Here is a 21,294-nt window from a genome sequence, read left to right as displayed (position 1 = left end):
TGCCATCATTTCCCAGAGCATCTGTTTCTGTTATTTAAAGTATCTGTGTACCTTGCCAAAAGCATTCAAAGAAAGTATGTGCAAGTTACAGCACTGCCGTAGTAAGGAGATTACTGCTTTACAGTAAAACATCTCTGAGGCAAGAATGCACAAATTGAAATGCCATTTTCAGGCTTGGCAGAGAAGTCCTCAGGTCCCCTTGGCTTAGAGCAACTGCTGGCACTGTGCTGCTGACACAGAACAGATTTTCCTTCTCAGAAATGCCTTATTTATCATTATTAAGACCTTTGGTGCTCTCTATGCAAGACCTTTTCTAAACAGCCACCTCCCCTCTATTTTCCCTCGTATACCTAGCTATACATGATATTTTAGGATCTGACTAGACACAGGGTTGATTTTCAGTTAGTATAAGACTTTTCAAACTTCAAGGTTCATTTAGTTCATTTTAACTAGCAAACATATCCTATTAGAGCTAAGTGGACATGCAACGTAGGCAGTTATGTTGCAGCCATTATTTCAAAGTATATTTGAAATCAAATGTCTTGGATAGAGTAGAGAATGGTCAAAACTCCTGTCAGATTCTTGTGCCTGATTTGAGAGATTTCCATCACTTCAGGATGTGAGAGAAATTCACTCCAAAGTGAGATAAATCTCCTTCCAGACAATTGCTATTGAAACAAGTGCCCGTATTGGAAGCTTTACCCTGTAAACCTATTCTGATCAGAACTCAAAATATTGGATTTTCCTTCATTTTGAGTATTGGTGAGATTAGTTACCTATACAAATAGAGAGAGTGAATCACCCCAGTGGGGACACAGACAACAATAAGAACTTGATAGGGGTTCTAAACCTTCCATGGTTCATCTTAAAAAAAAAAAAGTTTAGGCTTTAGATATATTTTATTGGAAACTTCACCATGTAAAAAAATGTAAAATGGACACCCACAAATGTTATACAATTCAATTTCAGAAAACTTTATTGCAGAACCCTACCTGCAACTAATATTAAAGCTGAACTTTGAGAATGAGACAAAATGCAACCTTTCAGTAAGGCTTTCATATTGCAAGGGTTAAATTCTCGTTTAGTCTAGGAGTGAAGGGATAAGATGCATTATTTACCTTATCATTGGCTCCAGCAGTCTTCAACACAGTCCTCAGGCTCTAGAGCTGTAGGTTATTAATTGTGCATTGTACATGAGAAGGTGAGCTTGTGACTGTGTCCTGAAGAGAGGTTGCTGTGGGGGCTGATTGCATGGATTAAGGGACCCTGCCATAGCCAGGAGTAAGGTACGTACCCCTGCACCCCTTGATTAAACCTGAATTTAATCCTTGCACTGTGAAAGGAAGCGGGGGTGTGGGGGGGGGGGGGAATGGGTTACTGCAAGGGCAAATCAGCAGATCAGGACTGTAAGCTATTAATCCAGCATGTGAGGAGGAAAACATGTAACCACATCCTGAATTACCTTAGATAGGGTGCTATGGGGTCCAGTCATATGGATTGAAGGATCCCTCCATAGCCAGGAATTAAGTAACACACCTTCTCCCTGCATACCTTCACTAAACAATCATTTGATCCTTGCAGTTTTGGGGGGGAAAGGGCCCATTGCAAGGTTACATTTTGTCCCATTTCCATAGTTCAGCTTTAAGATAGTACAAAAAAACATTTTTCAATGAGCTTGTTTAGTCTAGGAGTGCAGGGAAAAGGTGTATTACCTACCTTATTTCTGGCTCTGACAGGCTCCAGCTTTGTCCTCAAGCTCTGGGCTGTAGGCTATTAACCCTGCATTGTACATGAGGAAGTAAACCTGCAACCACATCCTGAAGAGCCCTAGAGAGGATGCTGCAGTTGCCGATTGCAAAGATTGAAGGACTCTGCAGGAGCCAGGAGTAATTTAAGTAATACACCTTATCACTGCAGGCCTAGACTAAATGAGCATTAGCAATGTGGGGGGGGTCACTGCAAGGGTATATTTGGTCTCATTCCTGGAGTACAACTTCAAGATAATATAACACCCTTTTCATATGAGCTGCTGAAATTTTCAATACAAGAGCCAAATGGGAGGCTCTATGGGAAGGATGCAAACGTCAATACACTAACCTAGATTTGTGATCTGTGTATGGCTATAAAACCTATAACTAACCTTAATATCTCTGTAAATTTTGGTAGAGATGCCTTATCCTTCGTATAATCATCATTATGATCATTACTGGTAAGGGCTATTAAACAAAAGTATTTATGCCATTTGTGGCAACTGACCATATTCAAGCTATAATTCTTCCAGTAATAGTTACAAGATGACTAAAAAACCCTAATTTGTCACTCATTAATGCGCAAAAGAGACACTTCTCTTTTATCTTATATTAATTTTCCCCATGGCATAATATAAAAGACATAATAAAATCTGCTGTAGTCCTTTAATTTAATTAAAACATTGGAATAATAGAAAACCTCACATCTATCAAATTGCATCATTGTGTTTTACTGTTGTTTGTTGTTTTCTGAAGCCTTATTAATTCCTAAATACCGAAAGCTATAGGGAGGTAAACTAATGGGAATTTGGACTATGAGCCGGACACAATGTTTCCATTATGCCATTGTTCCTGTCGGTAATGCAGCCATTATTTGTGACAAACTGTGTGAAAGCTATCTATCATTGTGAAATGAAGATTGCGCGCCTTGTTAACCGGCTAAAGTCCCAAGCCACAATCCATGCTTGCTATCAATTCCTCAATGGTTGTTCCTAATACCGAAGACTTTGAAATCTTAGCAACCTATAAAGAGAATATGAAAACCCCAAAAGGGAATTATTGTCCTCAGCTTTTCAGAAAATTCAATGCTTCCAATTCAAATTGTAGCTAAATTCCTGGTGGAATAACACACATCAGAATGATATAATGGGAAGTAAAAGATAGACTTGAATGCTTAAAATTCCCACAAAGCTTTGCAACCGTTGCCTTTTCATCCCACAAGTTTATTATCGCTACAAAGTTTAGTGTTTAGTGTTCCATTTGGCAGAAGCATAAATGTTTGCAACATATCTACATAGACTTATATCTGATCCTGCAAAGCTGTTAGAATTTAAAAGAAAAATGTAGGTAAATTGGGATTTTCTATTGAAATTGGCAGCTGTGCAAAGTAGAATAATTTATTTATTACATGCGCTCATATAGTGCCAACAATTTACACAGTGCTTTACATGGTAATGGTTAAGGGTGAGAATGTTGATAGCCTCTCCATTATTTGAGGTCCATTATGTTCTGCATAACATTTAAAATGTATGTATAGCCCAAACTTTTTTTTCTTTAGTTGTGGATAAAGCAGCGAGGGATTAGAATCCCTCTCAAATTTGTATTGCTTGAAATGGAAGAAAGGTGTGGTAATCTGGGCCTCTTAAAACAGTAGATGTTCTCAGACAAGTCTTAAGCAGTGTAGAGGAAATCATTCTCTTCAGGCAGCTTTCCAGGAAGGGTGGCAGAAGGTTGGCTTGAGCAAAATGTGAGAAAGGAGGAAAGCATCAAAATTTGAATGTATAAAGTCCAGGTTAAATTCTATTCAGACTCTTTCATATAAATCCAATATGTTTTGTGAGTTCAAAGGATCCCACTACATCAGGGCTTGGTACTATTGAACACAGTAAAGGCAAATAGGCTGTTCATGCAAGGGAAATATTCAATCTGTAACAAGAAATGTGTAGGAAGCACAGATCTCCAATATAAGTTAAGTAGAAGCAAAGAGATCCTTGCACTGTAGGTCCCCAGGTAGAGATTCCACTCCAAATCTTGTGAGAGTTGAGGAAAGAGGCAGCAGTACCTTATATCTCATACTGTGGAAATAAAGCTAAGAGGTTGTAGGCACAGGAATGCCTAGGCACCGTCATATACCAAGAAGTACACTGCTATTTTTCAGAAAGGATTCAAGACAAAAGGTGGATTTTTCAAGATACTGTTCAGACACAGTAAACATTTCTAAATGTTCCCTATAACATAGTAAATGTTCATTTTTGAGTTTAGGTAATTTTTTTTTAAAATTCTTTATTCAAAGATAAGTCTGCAAGAAGGCAGACAAATCAGGAGGGGCACATCAACATAAATGAGATAAATACATTGCATTCATCAATTTAAGAATGTTTTATAATAATACATTATGTATGAAAAGTTTGTTGTCTGTTGTTATTAAAAGATATTAAAATCCCCTTGGTATCATTCAGTTGTACGCATGTCTTTTCCAAATAGAATTGCCTTACCCTGGTGTGTCCTTAAGTTTAGTATTTGTAATAGAAACAAAGAATACTAAACCTTGAAAACATGGGAGGGTGATATTAAACAAAGGAGGGAGAAAGAAAACAGAATAGGGAGGGGGGATGAGTATCGGGATATGAAGCTAAGCCCTGGAGTAGGGAGAGCACCATATCTGATGTCAATCCTAATCCTGATAGCTAATAGATAAGAGGCTTTCTCTGTTGTGTGGAGAAATTTTCATTGGTAAAACCATCTCCATTGAATGGCTTCTTCTGTTCCCAAAATTGGTAGACATAAGGTTTTTCATGAGTTTGATCTCATTTATCCTGGTGAGCCACAGTGCAATGGTCACACTCTTTGCCAAAGAGAAGAGATCCATACCTTGGCAATGTAGACTAAGTGGATTAGTGCAAAGTTCTTCTAGGTTGACCTTGGGAGTGTTTTGTGATGGAGAAAGAGGATGGTAGAGTCACAGGGAATGTGAAAATGTGAACTTCTTTGTGATCAGTCTGTTTGCTAGAGGGATGGAGTTTTGGACATTTCCAGTTGCTATAATTGATAGGGCTATCTGAAATTGTTGCATCTCCAGCATTTGTTGGAATCTGAAGGAAACATTCATAAGGGGATGAGTAAACAATTTATAGTCCTACTCTAATTTTGAATTTTTTTACATTTATTACAGGTATTTATAAAGTGCCATCAATTTACGCAGTGCTCTTCATATATATTGTACTTTTCACATCAGTCCCTAACCCTCAAGGGGCGTACAATCTAAAGTCCCTAACTCACATTCATACATACACATACTAGGGGCCAATTTAGACAGGAGCCAATTAACCTACCAGCATGTCTTTGGAGTGTGGAAGGAAACTGGAGTACCCGTTAGTTTGCTCTGATTTTGCACAGTAGAGGTTTATGGGCAAGAATGACATTGAATGGCAAGAAGGGGTAACCCTGGTGAGTGTCATTGTGTATAGGGAAGGGGACTAAGCAGACTCCATTTGCTTTGACTGGCAATGAGCAAGGAGTATACAGATAAAAATATTAAGAACACAAGCTCCTTAGAACCTCCAGTTTACCCAGTTAAATGCCTTTTCCTTATCCACAGAAAGGAGTTTTGTGATGGATGGCCCTTCAAGCCTTGCAGAGTAAATACCATCTAAGCCCTTTCTGGTATTATTCCTCACCTCCCTAGACATCACAAAACCCACCTTGTCAAGATGTATCCATGTCTGCATGCAAGGGAGGGCTAGGAATTTGCAGGAGAACTTTAAATTTACGTTGGGAAGTGAAATTGGCCTGTAATTATGGCAGGCATTGGGGTCCTCTACCTCCATTAGGAGAACAGTAATATGAGAGCCTAGTAGGTTCAAGGGGAGGAGACTCTTCAGAGAAATAGCGTTTAAAGCCTTTGTGAAGTGTGGAGATAATTACCCATGTCCGATTTTAAAGTACTGGAGGCTAAGGCTATTAGGAACTGGTGCTTTGCCTATTTTAGAATCAACAATTTTCCAGGCATATTCTTCTAGGTTAGTGGGGAGTCCAGCTGGGCTTGTTCCTCTGTTGCTAGCTTGGCAAAGCTGGATGAGGATATGTAAGAATGGGTAAGCTCAGTGTTTGCAATGTGAGTGGTAGTAGGAGGGTCTGTTTCCATGGGCAGTTTGTAGAGAGCTTCATAGAAGTCTTCAAATGTATTATAGATGGATTTTTTGTTTGCATAGGGCATTAGCTAAGATTTTTCCACTCTTGTTGCCATGTTCAATGAAGGTATGTGGCCATTGTGTTAGTTTAGGTCCATTTTAATGGTAGACTTGAAAGTAAAGTCATATTTTTTACAAAGCTTACTTTCCAAAGTTAACTTCTCTCAGCTAAGTGAATATTTCTGTTATTTTAGTAAATTAAACCCATTATCTATTTTTTTTTTCTGTGGTCATAGAGCTCCGCTATGCTCTATCGCTGTGCAGCGTTGTTTTGCTTGGTGTTGGGTGACATCTATTTACTATAATCCAACAATAACAGAACGCGATGTGAGATTGTGTATCCTAAAAATGCTATGAACAAAAGAAGGTAACGGCAGAACTATATGAGCAAAATATAATTGGATGGTCTTCAGAGTGTCACGTCAATCACTACATTTTCACAGATACAGTAAGTCACAAATAGAACAAAGAACTCATTACTTCCAGGAAAATATATGAATGAGCAGCAGGTAACTAACAAAGTTATAAGATGGTGGTATGCTTACAATGGGAAACAAAAAAGAGTGATTCTGGGGTTAAAAGGCATCGCTGCAAGTTCTATTGAAATGCAGCAATTATGAGACACGGTAATTTAGCTTTTTATGTGAAAATATAAGTAAGAAATGTCAGTTGGCACAATGGCCCTCATTATTTCAGAACAACTGACAAAGTAATCATTGCTCAGTCCTTTCAAATGTCAGTGGATTTGGGGATGCTGTTTGAGAGAGATCAAAGTGTACTCACTCCTACACATTACCGGGGAAGCCATTTTGTTTGAAGATACAGATATTTATGAGACTACTGAATGTAGATCAGGGGTAGGCAACCTTAAAGAGGTGGAGATCTACTTGAACAACATGGAAGAAGTCAAAGATCACCGGGCCTAGTTTTGCCCAGTGTCACCTCCTCACTCCTGGTTTATGCCTCTAATTGCCACACTACCGTGTCACAATCACACGCATTGCATGGCAATCATGGGTTTAAATCAGGTGGTGAGGAGGCAACATATCACCTCCTCAGCACCTGTCAAACAAACTCAGATCACTTTGCAGAGGAGCAGTGCCTACCACACTTGTGAATGAGCCCTTAATTGCATCCAGCAGCGGCACTCTTAGGGCTCGTTCACATGTAAAGTTGGCGGTGGTAAAACCCTATGACTGAGTGATAGTTTTACCAACCCCAATCCCTACCCCCTTTGGCTGCTGAGGCAGCAGCCAAAGGTGTACACATGCCACAGCAGGAATTACACCCCCTGTTCCTTTTGGTGTGTGCTACCAGTCACCTGGACGAGATCTACTGTTAGATCATGATCTACTGGTTGCTGACACCCCGATGTAGATCTATCTGCCAAGTGTGTTATTTAAGAGGCATGGTGGGGCAGCATAACAGAGGATATGCAACATTCCATGTTGTGTTGCAGCTCGCAGGCTTGGGCAATAGGAGCCACACTGGGCCAAAGCTACTGGCAGCTATCCAGGCCCAGGCCTAGAGGTGGGTGACTCTACGCTATCTTTAGCCAGGCAGGTTTGTGTGTTATAATGACACTATCTTGTTGGTCCCCCTTCAGCTTGGAAAAATCACATGGGACTCTGGCTTCCAAGTGGTCCTTTGTCGGGCCAGAAGGTTTTGTGGCTGCCTTAGGTAGGCATACTCACACGATGTTCTCCTGGCAGAAATGCAGAGCCAACATCAGATGCCTTTCAATCACCTCATCTGTGACACCTCCAAGCACTGGAAGTCAGTGTTGAAGAGGCTACACTAACAGCAGTGTGCTATCACAGGGATTAAGTAAGTAAAAGCAAATCGGCAGTGCACTTTGCAAGTGCAGTTGCTCCAGAGCTTAGTAAATGGGGGGGGGGGTGCTCTGCTGATTTCTATCATTCAATCATATGCAAGCAAAACAGTTTTTTTTTCATTTTCCTTGCATGCTATTGGGTATTCTTTGCAAAGTGAAGCATCACCTCATTTACTAAGCTCTGGATGAACTGTACTTGCAAAGTGCACAGTCTGTTTGCCTTTTGTAAGTCATCCCCAATAAGTGCCTATATGCAGGGGCGGACTGACCATTTGGAAACTTGGGCACTGCCCGAGGGCCCGGGGTCAGTAGGGGGCCCCATGAGATGCCCCTGGTACCTTTTTTATAGGCTTTTTTGTTTGGGCAAGGACACAGGGGCCCCATGATCTCCTATTGCCCAGGGGCCCCATGAGTTGTCAGTCCGCCCCGCCTATATGATTAGGGTGTGGCATGAGAACAGGCTCTGGGGAACTTGGATTCCTTTCATTGTGTCAATGACTTATACTTTAGGTTGTATAGAGCATGTTGGCAATCAGAATTGGAAGAACCCCCCCAGGATTTCGGTCAAGGCAGATTTACCCATCCCTAATATTCATGTTGAGGGAGAAGTATAGTAGTTGGAACACACAAGCATTAATATATTCGTTTTCTCAGTAGCAGAAACATTGTCCATCGCTTTTTTGCTATAGTGTTGCTTCTTAACTTAATTTCCTATTTTTTTTCTATTGTTCATAGGAAGAAATCGTCCTGACACTTCATGTTCTGATTTAAATGGTTATTAGACTTACGGATATAAAATAGGTCTATTATGCCCATCAATGTTTGGCTGTGTGTGAACTTTCTGCTACTTTGCACATCATTTTTTTTTTCTTTTTAGAAAATACAAGTAAATTGCATTTTAGCAGGAAGAAGGTAACAATATTTGAAATAAAAGAAATACACTTTCTGAGATTTCAGAAAGTCAGTCCTCCTATCTGACCTTCCAATAATAAGCGATGATAAAGTTGATTGACTGCTTTTGTCAGTCATACAAAAAGATTCAATTCAACTGTTTGACCTTTTTTTCGCCTTTCGTGGCATCCCATAGTATTCTGTGTTATTAGTTTACAGTGACGGTAACTGTCTTGAAGTGACTGTTTGAATAACAGAAAGATTGACAATGCATCTCCAGCTTGGACACATATTGCAGTCAGGCGATGGAGGCAGCTTTTGTTTTTATAGAGCACAATGGAACTTTTGTGAAGTGTCAATTATAGAAACTGGATTTGATGGCAGAAAATCACATTTTGGTCCATGCACTGTGGCCATTTACTCAGCTGACACAAAAAGGCATCCATTTCAGAGTCCCTGGATGAGCATAGCTTTCTTCTATAGCTTTCCTTATTTCTGTTCAGTATTGCCTCCTAATGCCATATATATCCAGTGCTAATACAATTGTAGGATCCTTTATCTGGAAACCAATTATCCAAAAGGATAGAAAAAGGTAGAAAAGTAAATTTTTCTTTCATAGTAATTTTCAAATGTCACCTACACACAAATGATGGAAAATATTTTGTTTGTAAGCAGAAGGTATAGATGTAATATTTAAAGATGATTCAATTAACCAGTATTTAATAACGGAAAGAATGATTAAACAAATTATATATATATATATATATATATATATATATACCAATCAGCTATAATATTATGATGACCCACCTCATATTGAGTAGGTCCCCCTTCTGCAGCCAAAGAAGCCCATTTTGCCACCAGCACAGCCCTGACCCATCACAGCATGAGATGCACTAGACCTCTGGTCTAGGTATGCTGTGAAATTTGGCACCAAACCATCAGTAGCAGATCCTTTAAGTCCTGTAAGTTGTTCGGTGAGGAATCCATGGATCAGACTTATTTTTCCAGCAAATCCCACAGATGTTTGATGGATTGAGATCTGGAGAATTCAGAGGCCAAGTCATCAACTGAAGCTCGTTGTGTTCCTCAAATCATTCTTGAACCATTTTTAGGATAGTAGGGTGCATTATCCTGCCAAAAGTGGCCATTGCCATTAGGTAATACTGTTTCCTTGAAGGGGTGTACTTGGTCACCAGCAATGTTTAGGTAAGTGGTAAGTATCACATGAATGGCACAAGCAAGGTTTCCCAGAAGAACATTGCCCAAAGCATCGTACTGCCTTTACCGATTGTCTTCTTTCCACATTGCACCCTTGTGCTATCTCTACCCAAGGTAAGAAACACACATGAACCCAGCCATCCATATGATATAAAAGAAAATGTGTTTAACTGGACAAGGCCACCTTGCTCGATGGTCCACTACTAATGTTCACATGCCCATTGTAGGTGCTTTTGGCTGTGGACACGGGTCACCATGACATCCTGCATACCCATTTTTTCATGCTTTCAATACATTTTTTTTTTAATCACTTGATGACCAGGCAATATCAGAATGATGGCTACAGCATGGTCATCCTGTCCTGGGAGGGTGTCATATGATGTCCTCCCAGAACTGCGCCCTTGCGCACCCCCAGCAGCGTGCACCCAGCCAGTGGAAACTCAGGCACTGCCCAAGGGCCCGTGGTCAGTAGGGGGCACCATGAGATGCCCCTGGTACCTTTTTCATAGGCTCTTTTGAGTTTGGGCAAGGACACAGGGGCCCCATGATCCCCTATTGCCCGGGTGCCTCATGAGTTGTCAGTCCGCCCCTGCACCCAGCACACTCTGTGATCTCTGTGTCCTTTGGACACAGCGAATTACATAACATGTAAAGGGCCAATCACAGTGGCCTTTTAACACATGATCAGCTGTGTACAGTCACAGCTGATCACCATGTAAACACACTTGCTGGTTATTGGCAGTACTTTCCTCATGCTGTCACAGTGTGAGGAAAGTACTGCCGATAACTAACAACTGTGAAAAGAGACATCTACACTGATAATCAGGGCACTGATTATCAGTGCCTGATTATCAGTACAGACCCAAAATTGCCCAGCAGTGCTGCCAATATGGGCCCAGTAGTGCTGCCAATCTGTGCCCAGCAGTGCTGCCAATCCAAGCTCATCAGTGCTGCCAATCTGTGTATGTCAGTAACTCCAATTTGTGCCCCTCAGTGCTGCCAATCTGTGTCCATTAGTACCTCCAGTAAGTGCTGCCTATCAGTGCCACCTGTAAGTGTCATCAGTCAGTGTCACCTATCAGTGCCCTTCAGTGTTGCCTATTAGTGCCCATCAGAACCATCTATCAGTGCCCATTATTGCCATCTATCAGTACCTATCAGTGCTGCATATCAATGCAGCCTCATTAGTGCCTCCTCATCAATGTCCACCAGTGCTGCCTCATCAGTGACACCTCATCAGTACCCATCAGTGCTGCCTATAAGTGCTTGTCAGTGCCGCTTATCAGTGCCCATCAGTGCAGCCTCATCAACGCACAGCAGTGAAGGAGAAAAATTACCTGTTTGCTAAATGCTATAATAGAAACAAAGAAAACCTTTTTTGTACAAAATTTTCAGTCTTTTTTAATTTTTTAGCAAAGTATAAAAAACCCAGTGGTGATTAAATACCACCAAAAGAAAGCCTTATTTGTGTGAAAAAAAATTATAAGAATTTCATATGGGTACAGTATTGCATGACCGGGCAATTGTCATTCAAAATGGGACAGCGCTGAAAGCTGAAAATTGGCCTGGGCAGGAAGGGGATAAAAGTGCCCGGTAGACAAGTGGGTAATAAAATTCTGAGGACTAACTGCAAGATTCAGAAAATGTAGCTGTTTTCAATGTACTGTATGCGATGTACAGAAGCACCTAAAGGGAGTACTCATTGCGCCCTTTTATGAGATTGGTAATGAGCCAAATTAGGTCTGAGCATTTGCTCCATGTAGCATCACAGCAAAAGAATTGCAAAATGTGTCCCCTTCCAGTCTATAGTTTATATTTGCCTCTTATGCCTATTATTTACCCAAAAGATCGTTAAGTCCTCCGCTATCTGTTAAAATGACAGGTGCTAGAGACTCACTGAGAGGCATTGGATCCTTATTTGAACTCAGCTGCTTAATATTAAATATATAATAAGATGGGCATTGTTAACCAGCTACATTTGAAATGTATCCAGCTGTTTGGGCCACAGTCCAAAGAATCTGAGAATGTTTTTGCGCACCCCATTGACTAATTTTCTTATCTTCCCATGTTTTTGTGGTTGTTTTATAGTCTCCGGTGGCTAAGCGGAGGCACTGCTTACTATTCAGCTATCGTAGGCAATGTCACAAACACAATTCACAACAAAACTTTGACCTGTGTTTTATTTGCACCTCGTCGCTTTCCCCACAGCCGAAATGATTTCTGCTTGACAACAAATAGATGTCTTCAATTAAGCTTTATGCTTATCATTTGTTCACTTTTATATCGGTAGTGACAAGCATGTATATTGCCAAACACCTCGCACTTAAAACTTTTGTAGAGACGAATATCACGGCCGATATTTTATATGGAAGATGATAGCATACGGATAGTTTAATTTGTACATTGTATTGCCTCTTCACATTTTAGTGGAGTACATTTATTTGATGGATAATATAATACAAAACAAGATCCCCTTGAAAGATACAGTTTATTAGGATTAATTTTTGAAAGTAAATCCATGTTAATCCAGAAAGACAGATGCATTGAAACAATCTCCAAAGCTCCTATTTCTCTCAGGGAATTTCTGGTTCCTAAAACACTTTAGTTTTATAAAAGGCATAAAAGCTTTAGCAGTGTTCTTTGGGTTTGGTATTCCAAACAAATGAGACACTTCAGAAATAACGGCACCTAAGTGGCATACAAACACTGAACAGTTGGTCCCTACTTGGCTTACTTGTGTTTTGTGTTTGAGATGTAAAAAGGTGTTTTTTTTGTATCACATAATATAAAGGAAAATGACCATCTGCACCCACAAGAGAGAATATCCCTTAAGAAAATATACGTGCAAAGTTTGCTTAATGAGATTGTATAACTGTGTTATTTTATATCGTAAGATAAATATTTTTTAGGTTAGATATTATATATTTTTCATTAAAGGAACATTCCAATTAACCTCCTTGGCGGTATGATTCTTTCCGATTTTTTGTGCTGAAAGCGGTAACATTTTTTTGCATGGAAATATGTAGTTTTTTATTGTAGGCTTTAATTTTTAGGAATAACTTCCTGAAATCTGTCTGAACAAGAGTCTAGTAAACATTCCGGATATGATAATATTTGAAACACGAAATCATAAATTATAATTTAATAAATATTCATAAAAAATAATAATATAATAATAATAAATTTAATTCAATAATATAATCAAACCAAAAACACTGAAATTTGAAATACAGAGGCAAATTCGCACATTGATGAGCAAAGTCGCAAAATTGTTTTCAGTGTCTGATGACGAATTTCCCCACGAATCATTATCACTCAATTCTGCAAGTGGTTCTGATTTACTATCGCTGTTCTAAAACCGCTTTTGACGTAAAGGGACGCTTTTTGGACGCCATGGACTTTTCTCAGTTTCCAGGCAGAAATAACATTCAAAATGCAGGCAGGGCACAGGACAAAGCAGTAGGGACAAAATGTATGTGAAATGCATTGAAATAGCAATGACAGCAAAAATGAAATTTTTTTAAAAAATTCAAATTTCCCGCCGGTTCCGGCGCCCGTACGTCCCGACGTCACAGGGACCGGAACACAGAAGCCGGATGCCGGCATCGGCCAGAGGATATGGCCAGGGATGCTGGAGGGGACAGATCGCGGGAGCGAAGGACAAGGTAAGTGCTGCAGGGACCCCCAGAGAACGCCGCATGGTAAGCCCGAATGTAGCTCGGGGTTACCGCTCTTGGTACTGAAATTTTACCCCGAGCTACACTTGGGAACACCGCTAAGGAGGTTAAAATGAAAATTAAAAGTTGAAATGCCTAGAGGGAGCATATACTGACTGCTCATTATGTTGGATTTTTATCCATTTTGTTGCTGCAATTCATCAGTCCTCCTTATTGCTATTTCTGGTGATCATAAAATACACCTGTTTGTGATGATGGAACATCAACCACAGTTGCCTGATGTAATAAAAAATAAAAAAAATGAGAAGAATATAGAAACTTTTCATAGCAACCATTTTTTAAATGGTTGAACTGGATGGACTATTGTCTTTTTTTCAGCCAGACTAACTATGTAACCTTTAAAGGTAAAGTTCACCTTTTGGAACATCTAATATCTTCTACCCATATTTCAGATGCAACATGTAACATGTTCCAGCTCCTAAAGTCTCTCCCCCTGATTCCTTCCTTAGCGTTACAAGTTCTTCCCCAACCCACTGTGAAAAAAGCACGATCTTGCGGGGCTCCTCCAAACACAGCCATGTCATTCATTCACAGTTTTCTGTGAATGAATGAACTACAACTATCATCAGCCACTGTGTTTGAGGCCTTGCCTATCAAAATGTACTGTGAGGATGCTGATGAGCACTCTTGTAGTTCATTCACAAGCCATGCAGCTTTCAAACACACTGACCTATGAATGTACAGGTAGAAAGCTTCACAGCTTGTCACAGGAGCCTGACATTGCACCACGGATCATGGGTGCAATTCTTTCCATGCTCCTTCAGGAAAATATAATAAATACACATTTTTTTCGGCAAAAATATGTGCATTTATTATTTTATTGGGAAAGGTGAATGTATCATTTAAGTGCAAATATGATTGGTGATGCAGAGGGAGAAAGGAAGTGCATACAACAGGGTTCAGGAAGTCTATTATTTGTATTTGATAATTAGTTTGCCAATTAGTTTGAGCTTAGAACATTGTGAAAAATGGGGTAAATTACCTTTAAACACATTATTACCCTTTTGGTAAACTGAATGTACCTTCCTATTTTAATGCAGTTACATTAGTAAGTCACTGATTTCCAAGGACAGATGCATCATTAGAAGCAGCTACCACTACTACAGGAAGATACCACTTCCCATGGTGCTCTCTGTGCTCTCGGACACAGATCCTGGTTTTGTACCAAACCATAACTGCACATCTTCAAGGTATCATTAATGGTGAACGGCTGAACAAACTCGAAACAGAACTTGAAAACTGCAATTTCAGTTTGAGCTATACTGGCATTTTGCACTTTCCCCGAAAAGAGAGTGGGGTGCGCTGGAGTCCTACAGCTATATCTCGATTTGTATTCTTTATGAATTTTTACAGCTTAAAGTGGACCTAAATTCAAAAAGTGAAGATTTGTTATGTTATAAGGAATACCTAAAAATGTTAATTGTGCCTAAGCAGTACCCTGTAAATGTTATCTTTATCTTGATTTTCTCCTGAGCTGTACTCAGGTACCTCTGTGCCTTAAGCTGTATATTTGCAGTGTGAGAACTAAATCACTAGTTTCACAAGATTTGGAGTAAGATTTGTCGATGTCATCATGCTGTGCTGCTCACTATTCTCTTTGCTGGAGTGGAAGTTGTACCTGAGAATCTGCAGACAAAAATCCTCTCCTTCTGTGAATATTTGAAAGTTTTGGAGATTTCCTGTAGTTTCTTGGTTATTTCTTGGTTATAATGATGACACTAACCACCATTAGTGGGGTTGGGGAGACTCCAAGGTGAGTGCAAAACAGAAACATGGTAAATCAGTGGGAAAAAAATCAGCTGCAGACAATACTGGTGACTAGTCCTTTGTCCTCTGCCTAAACTTTTTTGGGGGCCTAAATTTTCAATGAGGTCCTCTTTTATTTTCCATTTTGACTGGAGTGTACCATCAAGTTGTCGATACATAAAATATATTGTTAAGCAATATGAACAGTATCAATACAGTTTCACAATGTATCAACCATGAACAGCTGCATTTGGGAGATCTGTGTTTGTGTCTCAAGAAAATCAACATGTTGGAAAATGTGTTCAGAATTCCTATTCAGCTGGTACGTAACTACTGCTCTCCCTCATGACCCCTTGGCCTTACTAATGGAACTGAGAGGTTTAATAATTCCACATACTGCATTCTGAAATAAAGCATTGTAGTAAGACATGTGTGATGTGGAGGTCAATTTTTTTTGTCATCTCTCTGACTCAATGTTGTCTTCAAATGCTATCTATTGAGCATTAATACATTATTCGGCTTCCTTTGGGAGACTTTCACACTTTCATCCTTGCATGTGTACTGAATTGTAAAAATAGGGATGCAAGATGTTACATTTTTATGGGTTAGTTTAATAAATTGATGTTAACTATATTCAGTATCACAAATTTAGTTTATAGATGTGAATTCACAATGATCCTAACCCTAAAAACAGAACACAGCATACATTCTCTTAGAAAAAAAGACACAAGTGCCCATTCGATATCTGGTATTGTTGCAGACCTCCTCGGCATACCATTTTCAAGAAATAAAAAAGTTGGGTACCCTACCGTTTTTCAAAGTAACTGCACCCCTACAAAGCAGATGTGTAATGTTCACCACCATCAAAGGACACAGACATGTCTTTATGTGCTTGTTGAGTTGGTAAATGTTTCCTTTGCATATTCAACATTTCCTTACACTGAACTTACATTTAATATTGTTTAAATGTAAAAAATGATGTACTGGGGAAGCTTCGTATGATTTTTATTTACTATGTAAAATATCTGCAAATTGTCCAGTGGTGGATGGAAAGTTGTTTGACTTCTTCTTTTTGCTCTCCAGAAATGTTATCTTTAGGGTTGAGTTTTACCAAAAAACATGAACATCCCTTCAATATCACATGCAATTGCAAAATTATGGACATTGAAAATATGTTTTATGCATAAAACCTTCACTTTATGGAAAATGATAGGAGAGATGAGTAAGGCAGCTGTTTATCCAAACTAGATGCATACAGTAAAGCACAATTCTCCATTTTTTTGTAAGATTTAGTCAAGATTGCCTTGTTTTGTCTCATGCATTTGTCTTGGCTAATGTGTATCAAAATTACATCTAAATTGCCAACTGAAGCAATTATGGATTCCAGCGGGGTATTTGGAGAACATTACATATACCTGTAATGAAAATTTAATTAGGATGAAGCTCATTCCAGTTAGATCAATACTTAAATACAGACGAAATAACTTTTGTCAATTCCTTTTTCCATGTTAACTGAAGCACAGTTCTACCATTATATTTTTCATTATTCTGAATTCATTTAACTTTGAAATGCATTTGTACCATGTGATTTTTTGAATCTCGTGGATGAGAAGTCTATTTTTGAATTAGCTTTGTAATATTTTGTTGACATGGATGCTATGGTAAAACATCCACATATGGTATTCAGATTGGTAGAATTTTTTTCAATGCCTAACCTGGATTATGAGGTTGGATGTATCCAGAAAAAAATAAATATGTTACATCTGAACATGTTTAACTAGATAATAAATTCCAAAAAACGCTTATATGATGCTTAAATATGTTTTTTGGGTCTGTCTATAACATAATTTTAATAACCTAATTCAAGTGCAGATTTCTAATTCTCCATTAACATAGGAATAATTCTGTTTGCTAAAATAAAATAAATGAGTGAATGAAATATGATTTGTTCTAGGTACCATTTTTTTAAAAATCCAAATTTCAAAAAGTCATGTGGCAACTGTATAGCTCAAGCTTTAAGTATTAACTTTTAACCTTTGACCTTACAGATTTTAACCATTGAAATGTCTCTTTAAACTTTAAAGGAAACAATGATAACGAACGCCTGGCGATTGCTAGACAGCGAATTCCATATCGACTTGGTCGAGTAGTTGATGATTGGCTACTCGACAAAGGTAAAAAACATTGATTAAAACTTCAAATAAAAATAATTTGAACATAACCAAGTAGTATTTCATTGTAACTCTAATAAACTTTTAAAATAAATTTTCAGTAAAACTAACTTAAAAACGTTTAAAACAGTAAAATTTAGATAGTAATATTTGGCATACATTGTATAATAATTTTCGTGCCTGTCTAGATGTTTAATAATCGTACCCTGTTAACTTAAAGTTAAAGGGACTGTAAAGTCAATCTAACTGAATCTATGAAGGAACTCATAGATAACTTTAACCAAACTTTCTAAATTATTCATAGACTGTTTTTTTTTTCCTGATCCCACATCTAAATTATTATCTAAAATATGTGTAGCTTTCTTATCTTTCTTATGAGCCTGAAAAAAAAATATCTTGGCATAAACTACAGGTACTCTAAATAGTGGGCAAAATGAATTGCCAATCAAAGTGAAGTCCCTTTAACATTTGCATCTTTTCAAGGAATTTTTTTTTGAACAAACCTTAATTAAAATCAAACCTAAAATGATGTGCATGCTAATCATATGCAGAGACCAATCTGCTTTAAAAAATCTTTGATTTCATAATGCTGACAATATTTTAAAGATTTCTTTGTGCAATGAAATTGTGCCATAATTTCACCATTGGTACGTGTATCATTACTTAAGTCGCTTTTGCATCAGAAAGATTCTATTTTAATTGTTAGTCTTGCTAAATGCCAATCAGAGCTATTTTATACTTTGACTGCATAATGATGCATTTCTTTTCTTAACTGGTGGTGAAGCAAACAAAATTTGATATTATAGTGGTGAATGTATAAAATGGAACGCTAATTACTTTTTATAACTAAATACCTTGCAATGTATTTTCTCATTGTTTACTTTCATTTTTTCTACAAAACTTTTAACTATCCTAAGAAGAGTATTGCAATTACTCATATTCAAGATTTAAGTGAATTTTAATATATCTGAAAAAAGTGATATCCATCAAAGACATTAAATATTATTTTGAAATGGAAAATAATGCAAAACTAATGTCTCGTACATTTTTATAACACAATGCAAGCTATATGTTAAAAAATATGATTTTTTTCCATTTTTGTTATCTTGTACTTGATATAACCCTTTGATTGGCCTTTAAGCATGGACTGTCATAAAATTAAATTTTTTTTTTACGCTATTAATAGATATAATGTACATGTCATGGTCACTTCATTATAAGCAATGAATTATGAGTTATATTTCTACCTTATAGTTTATTGCACCCGTCATTCATTTCACAAAAATTTGTTAGTCATCTTTTCCAGAATACGGAGTTCACAGTCAACATTTTTGCATGTATATAATATTATTTTTGCAGGACGCCAGCTCACAATCTTCAATAGCCAGGCAACCATTAAAATCGGTGGAAAGGACCGGGGACATCCTTTTCAAGGCCAGCTTAGTGGCCTTTACTACAATGGCTTAAAGGTTCTGAACATGGCTGCTGAAAATGATGCCAACATCGTGATAGAAGGGAATGTGAGGCTTGTTGGTGATGTGCCTTCATCCATGACAACGGAGTCAACCGCCACAGCAATGCAGTCAGAAATGTCCACCTCTATTATGGAAACTACCACCACACTGGCCACCAGCACTAGAAGAATAAAGACACCTACAAGGGAACCTGTTGGTCAGGTTAGTAGACCTGAGTTCAATCTTAACTTTGATTACTTACTTCCAAAACTTCAAAAACAATCTAAAATACAATATTAATGAGTAGTTCCCAAGAATCTCTTGTCGATTTTGTGTGCAGGGCTTCTTTTTTACTCTAATTGACTTTAAAACTAAATATTTGCAATCAGATATTTTCATATGTGCAATAAGAAATCACACACACACCACTGTTGGCCAGAATTCGAGGGGAACATTTTTCATTCATCTTTTCTGGCACTATGCCCAATGCTGGGAAAAGCAGCACTGATTATTTATTTTGCAGTCATCCGCCATCTGTCAGCAATATGACAGTATTCTGCATAGACCTGACTAGCAGAAATCCATTAGCATGGCTCACCTATGCAAAGCAGTCATTAAGTTTAATGATTACATACATATACAGTTTTCTCACAAACTGAACTTTGAAATTACATTTTTAATCTGAGTAAATGAAAATCAGATAATAAATACCAGTATACCAGCCAAAGAAAGCATAGCTACTCCTAGAACTATGCGTTTGGATAACTCTTGGTCTGCTACTGTGTTGTAGAAGAATGTTCAGAAATCAGTTTATATACAGACTTCCAAAATCTCATGCTGACAGCTCAAACGTTTTTTTTGGGGGAAGAACCACTAAATAAGACTGCTTTCATGCATGTTGCACAAGTATATTACAGGTGTTGATTAAAATATAACTTAAGGCAAAACGTTTTTTTTTTAGTTTTTATTTTACCATTATCATTGGAAGTGAAAGTAAAAGAAAATCCAAAATATTTGCTAGTGCCCAAAACAGTAATCTTGGGGAAATCTTCCAATGGGGACACTAGTTCAAATGACCCGGGTGGAGCTCCAATGTTTTTCCTTATTTTGGAAGGAATGCCTCTCACTTCCGGTTTTTCTTTTGGACAGAAAGTGAAGGTAAATCTCCACAATGGGACACAGATGGGAAGAAAAAAAATCTGACAGGGGTTATTACCCTTCCTTACTTTTTTCAAAATGAAAAAAAGTTTTGCCTATAATTCTATTTTAACCTTTTCATGTAAACACTGAAATTAAGTTATTTTGGTCTTACGCAATGAAGTTACACCCCTGATTAGATAGTTATAAGTTTGAGCAAAGCCCTCAAAATGTCTGCCTGACTGTATAGAGTCAGTAAAGTTTTGACTTTCACACGATGAAAGCAGACATCTTGTTGGCTTTGTGCTATTTATCTAAATGATTTCTCTAGATTTTAATTTATTGGTTGGATTCATATAGGTTTAACTTAAAAAGAGGCTACCTGCTTGCTATATAGATGACTGCATATTTAAGTGAACCTTTCTATACTGTATGTCATATTTTAGTATACAACTTCATTTGAGCTTATTAGTCATACTAAACATTTGTTCTTGGAAACATACAATGTGCTTCAATGGCAGTTTTCCATTATTTAGTGACCCATTTCTACAAATAAGATACAGGCCTGGGCTCTATGTCCATTGCCAGCCTAGCTGTCATTTGTTACGAATGCTTTCTATAAATGGTTCACAGAGAATGACTGCTTTATTACCAAAAAAAAAAAATCTGTCATGGTGGTTTGTTTTCCTCAATCAAACTGAGCTTTCAGTGGTAACACCGAGCCACTTAAACAGCAGTTGTGATGTACCCTGGGGCGAATGAATGTTTTGGAACAATGGAGACGCCTCTTTGCCCAAGCAGAATTAGATTGGCTCCATTTCAAACGGCAGAGCCTAAGCATGGCTGTTAAATCTTGAGGGCAAAATATGGTTGAAGGATGTGTTTCTGTTTATACTGAAGCAGTGACTTTGAAGAGGATTCATCAAAATATTCTCACGACAGCCCCATTTCTTGCCCTGCAACCCAAACAGAATAAAGGCAGGCATCTACAAAAGCACAAGACGGTCACTTGCGAACAATTTTACTTTGAAGTCAGGGGAAATCATTGTAGCAAGGTGACCTATATACAGAGCATACTATACTACACTGTTAATGCTGAATTTATACAGAGCAACTATTACGGCTAAGGTGTGGCACATAGAAACCTAAAATCAGTTCTCTGTAA

The 21,294-nt window shown here is 38.1% G+C and overlaps 1 protein-coding gene across 15 annotated transcripts in view; it reads left to right on the top strand.

Moving 5' to 3' along the window:
* The window catches only part of NRXN1 (neurexin 1), a 2,017,115-nt gene that overhangs the window by 1,876,630 nt on the left and 119,191 nt on the right, over positions 1–21,294 (top strand). For 8 of the 15 annotated variants that reach the window (XM_089676450.1, XM_089676454.1, XM_089676460.1 and 5 more), the window contains one exon: positions 18,898–19,214. In XM_089676450.1, coding sequence (XP_089532576.1) covers positions 18,898–19,214 — 317 coding nt within the window. Of the gene's footprint in view, positions 1–17,451; positions 17,542–18,897; positions 19,215–21,294 lie in introns of all 15 variants that reach the window. The other 7 variants (XM_089676448.1, XM_089676443.1, XM_089676458.1 and 4 more) reach the window with 1 other exon arrangement.

Source organism: Staurois parvus, unplaced genomic scaffold (genome assembly GCF_062004578.1).
Source record: "Staurois parvus isolate SC_StPar_1 unplaced genomic scaffold, SC_StPar_1.0 ptg000169l, whole genome shotgun sequence".
Lineage (NCBI taxonomy): Eukaryota > Metazoa > Chordata > Amphibia > Anura > Ranidae > Staurois > Staurois parvus.
This window is presented reverse-complemented; position numbering and strand designations above follow the sequence as displayed.